General features: G+C 34.6%; 1 protein-coding gene across 11 annotated transcripts in view; it reads left to right on the forward strand.

Annotated features, from left to right (window-relative positions):
• YTHDC1 (YTH N6-methyladenosine RNA binding protein C1) overlaps window positions 1-5,520 on the forward strand; it is a 39,445-nt gene extending 33,925 nt beyond the window's left edge. For 5 of the 11 annotated variants that reach the window (XM_072775253.1, XM_072775250.1, XM_072775243.1 and 2 more), the window contains 5 exons: window positions 91-127; window positions 200-263; window positions 370-432; window positions 1,900-2,058; window positions 4,509-5,520. In XM_072775253.1, coding sequence (XP_072631354.1) covers window positions 91-127; window positions 200-263; window positions 370-432; window positions 1,900-2,058; window positions 4,509-4,733 — 548 coding nt within the window. In that variant the 3' untranslated portion in view covers window positions 4,734-5,520. The remainder of the gene's footprint in view (window positions 1-90; window positions 128-199; window positions 264-369; window positions 433-1,899; window positions 2,059-4,508) is intronic. The other 6 variants (XM_072775248.1, XM_072775252.1, XM_072775249.1 and 3 more) reach the window with 3 other exon arrangements.
• The last annotated feature ends 2,714 nt before the right edge of the window (window positions 5,521-8,234 follow it).

Below are 8,234 nucleotides of genomic sequence, written 5' to 3' on the forward strand. Positions count from 1 at the left end.
AGATTGAAATGAGTGGTAAGGAAGGCTTAATTGTAATGCCATAATAAAAAATATAAATTTGATTTACTAAAATGCTTGATGTTTGAACAGGGTATTTAAAGGATCCTCGATACCAGGAAGTAGACAGGTAAGTTGGGTTCACTCTTGCTTAGTTTTAAATTACATTCTTGGAACTAGTTTATGAATTACCTGAATTTAGTTTCACAAATCTTATTCCCAACAGACGATTTTCAGGAGTTCGCCGAGATGTGTTTTTAAATGGGGTAAGTATTTCATTTTATATATCTAATGTTCACAAAACCAGGATCTGATTTATTTTATAGTGCTGGGTTGGATTTTTATTATTGACATTAATATTTTTCATTTTAGTCCTACAATGATTATGTGAGGGAGTTTCATAACATGGGACCACCACCACCTTGGCAAGGAATGGTTTGTATTCATTTTTTTTTTTTTTTTTTTTTGCAAATTACTTAATTTCATTCACAGTTTCATTTATTTTGAATGCTTATTTAGAATGTGATTGTTAAGTTACCCATTTAAGAGACCTAAAATAAATATCTTCAGTGATAAATAGTTGGAGGCTTTTTTTAAAAAAGTGACTAATGAATAATTTGATTTGTGTTAATATAAGCTTGATAAGTGTTATGGTTTATTGTAGTGGCTAGTATTGCAAACTGACTGGATTCAAATGCCTTCCCTTTTCTGCAAATTCCCTTTTCTTCCCTTGGGCAAGATAAGTTTTCCTTATCTATAAAACTCGGTATTTGTCCATTTTTTGGCCCATCAAATTAGTATTTAGCACTCATTCTGTGCAAGGTGCTCTGCTTTACACTGGGTTGGTGAATTAAACGGGCATTGTGCTTATCTTTGTATGGTTTGAAATATAATGAATATCAATGTTGACCTCATGCGAGTGTTGAGAAGATAATTTACAAAATACATGTAAAGTTTAGCATAGTGCTTGATCTCAGTGCTTATTAGTAAATTCTTTCTATAAAATAAGATTAAATCCTGCACATAACTTTTTCCCATATATAATTTTTAATTTTTTTCTTTCTGTAAGAAAGCTGAATTTTATTCTTAGAGTATCTTTTAAGGTTTTGAGGATAGCTGAAGCATTAATTCCTGAGAAATAAAGAACTTGGATGTTTAAGTAGTTCTTACTGTGTTTATCTTTTTTTTTTTTAAATGCTGCCTGTAATGTGGTCTCTTCATCTGACTTATTTCACTTAAGGTACTGTATACAGATAGATGAATTATAAGATTACTTTCCTTTTCTGTGAAAGTTTTAAAAAGCCAAAGTATTATCTTGGTGCCAACTAGGAAAGTAACCTTTGATTTGCCTTTACTTATTTTATAATGGCATTTAAAAATTAATTAGGTCCTGGAGGGTAGATGTTTACATAGTGGTCAAGATTGATTCTAGAGGCAGGATGCCTGATGATGTATCCAGCTCCACCTTTTTACTAGCAGTCTTATATTAAGCAAATTGCTTAACCAGTTGGTGGCTCCGTTTTCTTTTATGTAACCTAGGAATAACAGTACCAATCTTATTGGGTTGATGTGAGAAATAAGATGTGGAAAGTGCTTAGGACAGTGCCTGGCTCATTGTAAGCACTGTGTGAGGGTTCATTGTGTTCTGTTATTTAAATGATATGGTCTGAAAGTGTAAGCATGTTAAATCCTAAAGGATGTAAAATTAATTCATCACACATATATTTTCAACAAGTACATTAGGAAGGTTTTTGAAGAACCTTAATGCCATCAAAGTAAACGGATAGTACAGATTATTAAATTATTTATTTGGGATAGGTAGTTTGGGTAGGGGAATTCTAAGAACAGTTTATTTACAAGGGTATTCGATAGATGTTTATGGAAGTGGTTTTCTTTTTTTAGGCTCCTTATCCTGGAATGGAACAACCTCCACACCATCCTTACTATCAGCACCATGCTCCACCTCCTCAAGCTCATCCCCCTTACTCAGGACATCACCCAGTACCACATGAAGCAAGATACAGAGATAAACGAGTAGTAAGTGCACGAGAAGGCTCAAGTGTGAGGGAACTACTTTGAATTCTGTAGATAATAACTATAGGGATACCAGAGTATGTTGAGTGGTAGACTGTTTCATATTCATATTCATAGTGCATACTGTTTTGAAGTAATTTACAACTTGTTTTTATTAGAAATGGCTAATCCCTTTGGATTATTTAAATAGGCTGTATTTCCACTGATCAAACAGATGTATATGTTGAGGCAACTCCTACATATAACTCTTAGGTAATATCCTAGAGATGAAGTATACTAGGATATTTTATTTCTGTATAGGGGTCTTCAATTATAACTGTAATTATTATTGCAAATAGATATTTCTAAGATTTCTGTATATTTTGACTCAGTTTTCATAGGATAGATGGTATGTAGTAAATTAACAGGTCATCTCTAGTCTCATTTACTTATTATTTCTCTTCCAAATTTTGTCAGTTCACCTCCTGTATCTGATTCTTAAGATGATGCTAACAAACGATAAACATGTTAATAAGGAAGGCAGATGAATGGTTGTCCTTTAGTAATTATTGGTTCTAATAATTTGATATGGGGATGCCTGGGTGGCTCAGTGATTGAGTGTCTGCCTTTGGCCCAGGGCATGATCCTGGAGTCCTGGCATCAAGTCCCACATCGGGCTCCCTGTATGGAGTCTGCTTCTCTCTGCCTGTGTCTTTGCCTCTCTCTTTTTGTGTTTCTCATGAATAAATAGTCTTTTAAAAAATAATAATTTGATATGGTTGATTTGAAAAGCTTTTTTGATCACTTCAAAACAGGATGAATGAAAGGCAATCTCTAGTTTGAGATTTCTGGGTTTTCATTATACTAGTTGGGTGTGTGTTCATTAAATGATTGATGTTCATTTTTTTCCCCTTAATACTTTTATTTTTTAAACTGAAATTGTCTCCTTGTACTTATTATTACAGTTCCTTTGTGTGTAAATTTGATAGTCTTAGAAAAGTAGTTTGTTGTTAAAAATAGGATGTACAGTTTGGACACATCCTGTGCGCCTCTCCCCCCTCCCCCCGCCCTTGAGGTGATGAGTTTTTTTTAATCTTCCCACTTAGTTGAAGAGCATGCATATTTGAGAGGGCCAGTCAGAGCAGCCTAGCCTTTCTTTGAAATACTTTTATGTTATTTATTTTCTTATTCTTATAAAGATATTAATTCAAAACCAAATCATATTAGGTTCTTTAATAGTGAAACAATTTGAGAATCCTAAGAGGCTTTTTTTCATTCACACAGGAAGACATACACAGCCTATGTATGATGAAATCTTAGTTGGCTAAATGGGTTGTATTTTTATTTTTAGTTTTTTAAGATTTTATTTATCCATTCATGAGAGACACACACAGAGAGGCAGAGACACAGGCAGAGGGAGAAGCAGGCTCCACGCAGGGAGCCCGATGCGGGACTCGATCCTGGGACTCCAGGATCACACCCTGGGCTGAAGGCAGGTGCCAAACTGCTTAGCCACCCAGGGATCCCCGATGAGTTGTATTTTAAAAAATGCTTTATATAGATGATTACATGGTTTTCAAAATAGGAATTCTTTGTAAGAGTCTTTTACTAAAGGGTATTTGTCTTTTTTGTGTAAATTTTTGGTTAGTATATATATTTTATGCTAATATTCATGTATTCGTTGTGTGTGAGAGGTAAGGTGGCATTGTGTTTTTGAACCTTATATTCTGAATATTTAAGATGACTTTTGAAAAAAGACCAAGGTCAGTAAGTAAAGATGAGAACTAAGAGTAGAAAGCTAGAGCAGAGCTCAAGCTTAGAAGTAGCCACTATGATAATTTGTACCTCACTTGGACAGTTGTTCATCTTACCTTCTCTTGACTTCCTCAGCCTTTTATCTATTATCAGCCTTTTATGTATTATTAGATCTATGTGGAGTAGATCTATGTGGAGAATCTTACTAGAGTACTTATTTTCTTAAAATTCTATTGTATTTCGTAAGTTGTTGGTCATTAACAGTGGTTTAGTTTGAAAGAAAATCTGTAATGTAAGAATTCCTGATTTTACCATGAGAGGGCAGACTGGGTTCGGGTTAGTTTGTAGAATCAAAGAAGGAAAAAAAGGGTTCAGTTGTAGAAAAACACTGATGATACTTAGCATAGTTGGCATCAGGCTTGTATCCATGATGGTTGATGATCATCACTAGGTTGATTACTTTGACCTAAATCTTATTAAAAAAGATTGGTTGGAAAAATCACTGAAGTTATATAGGAAACTGCATGAAGTAACTTTCAATAAGATTTAAATACTCTGTTGTAGGTGTCTCGTAAGACATCAAGGTCTTTTTTCTAAGCAGTGTCAAAATTGCATTTGCAAATTAATGCATTAGTGCCTTTTTGTAGATTTTTTTTCTTTACCGTACAGTAATTCATAATATAGAGACTCATAAGTTCCATTTGACTTTTGACATAGCTAACCCATTTCTTAACCTTTTCTAGCATGATTATGACATGAGGGTGGATGATTTCCTTCGTCGCACACAAGCTGTTGTCAGTGGTCGGAGAAGTAGACCTCGTGAAAGAGATCGAGAGCGAGAGCGAGACCGCCCTAGAGATAACAGAAGAGACAGAGAACGAGATAGAGGACGTGATAGAGAAAGAGAAAGAGAGCGATTATGTGACCGGGACAGAGACCGAGGGGAGAGAGGTCGATATAGAAGATAATGCGCTTTTGGAAGCACTGATTGTTTAAAGATAAAAAAAAATCTTGTATTTTTTTTTTTTTTTTTTGTGTGTGTTTACAAGTAGTAAATTTATTTTCAGCGGTCTACTTAAAGTTCATTGTGTAGAAGGGTTTATTATATCCCTCTTTGTTCCAAGCATGCAGTATAATAAGAACTGGAAAAACTCAGATCCTCCAAAAATACACAGTTGACAATTTGAGTTGACACTTTTATTGGAGCAGAATGGAACAGTCCAAGAATGTAGATATTGATTCATTCTCCATAAATGTTCATCTACTTATAGTGTGTTTATCCTAGAGTTATTTTTTGTTTGTTTTCTTTCTTTTGGATCTTGATTGATGACTGCCATGATATTTTGCTTTGATGTGTTTCTAAATGTAGTTGCACATGGTTCAGTAAAAATAATGCTGCTATCAAGTATGCAAATATTGAAGTATGATGGTTTGACAGTATGGCAGTGTTGTAGCAGCCTCTTTGTTTCTCCCTTTTCCTCTTTTTTTAATCTTAAAAAGTCACTTTTTATTTTTCTTCAGTCTTCAATGATGAGAGCAATATTAAGAAGACATTGCTATCTAATTTTTAATCTTTTTAAATAAAAAATTCCTATGTTCAGTAGCATGGTTAATGCTTTCGTTTAGCTTTCCCCTCCGAACTGTATACATTGGCTTGGAATGTTCACAACTTGCGTGTGTGGCAGCAGAAGATAATTCCCATATTCTACATTGCTACTGTTTTGTATAAAATAAATTGGTAAAGATTGACACTTACCTTTTGTACTTCTTTCTTGTCTGGTTGCAAGTTTGTTTTAACCATTACTGGCATAAAATTATGCTTTGTGTTTAGGAACTGTAGGAGCCCTGGTTGCTCCCCTCCTCCCTTGCCTATTTAGCAGAAATGATTGACTTAGGCCAATTATATTAAAAGCTTAGTTCTATTCTAATGTAAGAACTAATGGCACAGATGGGATTATGTTGATACTTGGTTAAGTATTCATCTGATAACAGCTTTGGATCTACTGTGGTCACAGGATGGTTTTATTTCAGGTTTTTTGTTGTTTCATCTTTGATAAGTGAATTACCTTAAAGCTGTTTTTCTATTTTACTTTATTTTTTAAAGATTTTATTTATTTATTTATTCATGAGAGACACGCACACACACACACACACACACAGAGGCAGAGAGACAGGCCCAAGGAGAAGCAGGCTCCATGCAGAGCCCAATGCAGGACTCGATCATGGGACTCCAGGAATCACACCCTGGGCCAAAGGCAGACGCCAAACCGCTGAGCCACCCAGGGATCCCCTATTTTACTTTTAAAATGCACTTTTAAATTAATCTTTTACAGTTGCATAGTTTAAGTTAACCATCAATCCTTCCCAGTGGTAACAAGGTATATAAAATAGAGGGCCATGCTAGAATGTAGTTTATGAAAGCCTTTTTTTGCATTTCAGTTTCTTGAGTTATACCTGAAAGTTTGGCTTTTATTAGGTTGAATATTTAAACATTTGGGATATATAAATATTTGACCACTTTTTTCACATAGTGTCCTGTTTACCTATTTACATTGCACTCTGTTCCAAGTCACGATCACAATTTTACATTTAATCTGTATTGGTCTGAAAAGGACTTGAGGGAACTTAACTCTTGAAAGATATTTGAAACTATCAGTTTACTGCTTTATATTCTCCGTGGCATTTAGAAAATTTTTTTCATGCATTCATAATTATTAGTTTTACTTAACATGTTTAAAAAATAAAGCCTAAGGATTTATTTTAAATGTGTGCAGTGTGGTAGAGAAGAAAGAATATTTAGCTGGGTGTTTTAGGAAACCTGGGTTCTAGTTGCAGCATTGCCTTTAATTAGCCTGGAAATAGTAATATAAGGGAGGTTACTTCACTGATGTTTGTATTCATCAATAAGTTACAGAAATAAATAGCTAAGGGTTTTTAAACTGAAATCTTCTGAGATGTACAAGAATCCCCAAAAATGTTATTTTAAGAAATAACCAATTATACAAAAATAGGTAATATTAAAGTCATGTCCCTGAAATAATAGTAATAAATTAGAAATCAAATTGACAGGATGTAAAGGTACTTTGTGCTGCTTCCATTACTGACTTATTTCATCCTGTAACATCCTACTTCCTATTTTTATAGATGGAGAGGCAGGGTCAGAGAGATTAAACTTGCCCCAGAGTACAAAAGTAGCAATTGATGAGCAAGATTCCACCCATATTTTATCTAATTTGGTGTTTCTAAAGAAGTTACTCATCTGTTTTGGAAAGAAACAGAACATAAATTTATAGAACATCTATTAAAACAATGGTGGTAGGTTCTATTAAGGATATTAAACATATTTTCTTCAAGCTTTCTTATTAAGGAGAGGCTTTTCCTGACGTGTCCAGTCACATAGATGTTACCCTATGCTTTGTATTTTGGGCGTTAAGCTTATTAACTCTCCATTTAATTCTAAGGAGCTAACATTTATTGATTTCTTACTAATTATTCTGTATACTTCTATTAGCTCATTTAATTTTCCCAATAACCTCTCTCTCTCTCTCTTTTGGATGACAAAACTGACAGGAACATAGTGTAAAAGATTGCTTTATAAATTTTTTACCCCCTGTGAAGAGGAGTCAAAATAATAGACCTGTAAAATTGAAATGTTTGATTAGTTGAAGACATAGTTTTTCTTACTGTAAGAGGCATGATTTCTTCCATGAACTCTATGATGTTAAGCCTAAAAATCTCTGTATCAGTAGCATACATACATTGTAACGTGTTCAAGTCAAAAACAAGATTCAGTTATTTAAAATTTAGTTTTTAAGAATTTATTTTAGTTATTTATTCATGATAGACATAGAGAGGCAGAGACACAGGCAGAGGGAGAAGCAGGCTCCACGCTGGGAGCCCGACGCGGGACTCGATCCTGGGACCCCAGGATTGTGCTCAGGGCCAAAGGCAGGCGCTAAACTGCTGAGCCACCTAGGGATCCTCCAAAATTTAGAAATCAGTCTGGAATTTTATTAGCTAGAGTAAAAGTTCAAGGGAATGAAATTGAATTCAGGTATGTCACTTCTCTTTTGGTTTTTCTTTCTCCTATAATGGCCTTATTCTTAGTTGTAGTCTATCACCACCTCCAGGCTTCCATCATCCATATACTTACCAGTGTCAGTTTTCCGCTGAATTTCTGTATCATTTCCTCAAAAGGACTGAATAGCCATGCTAGTTTCACAGAGCCAGCTCTGATAAAATGTGTGTTCAGGGAAGTGGGGTTCTTTGACCAGGCAGTATGGAAAGCAAAAGAAGTAGGTGATAATATGGTCAGCTGCAGGGAAATTACATCAGAAAGCACAGTTTCCAAATCAAAGTAACGTAATCAAACGCGTGATTTCATATAGAACTAATATCTGAATGTCTGACTTTACACTCACTGAGAGTATTTTGTAATAGGCATAGCTTCTTTCTGGGTATTTCTTTTC

Source organism: Canis lupus, chromosome 14, assembly GCF_048164855.1.
Source record: "Canis lupus baileyi chromosome 14, mCanLup2.hap1, whole genome shotgun sequence".
NCBI classification, from domain to species: Eukaryota; Metazoa; Chordata; class Mammalia; order Carnivora; family Canidae; genus Canis; species Canis lupus.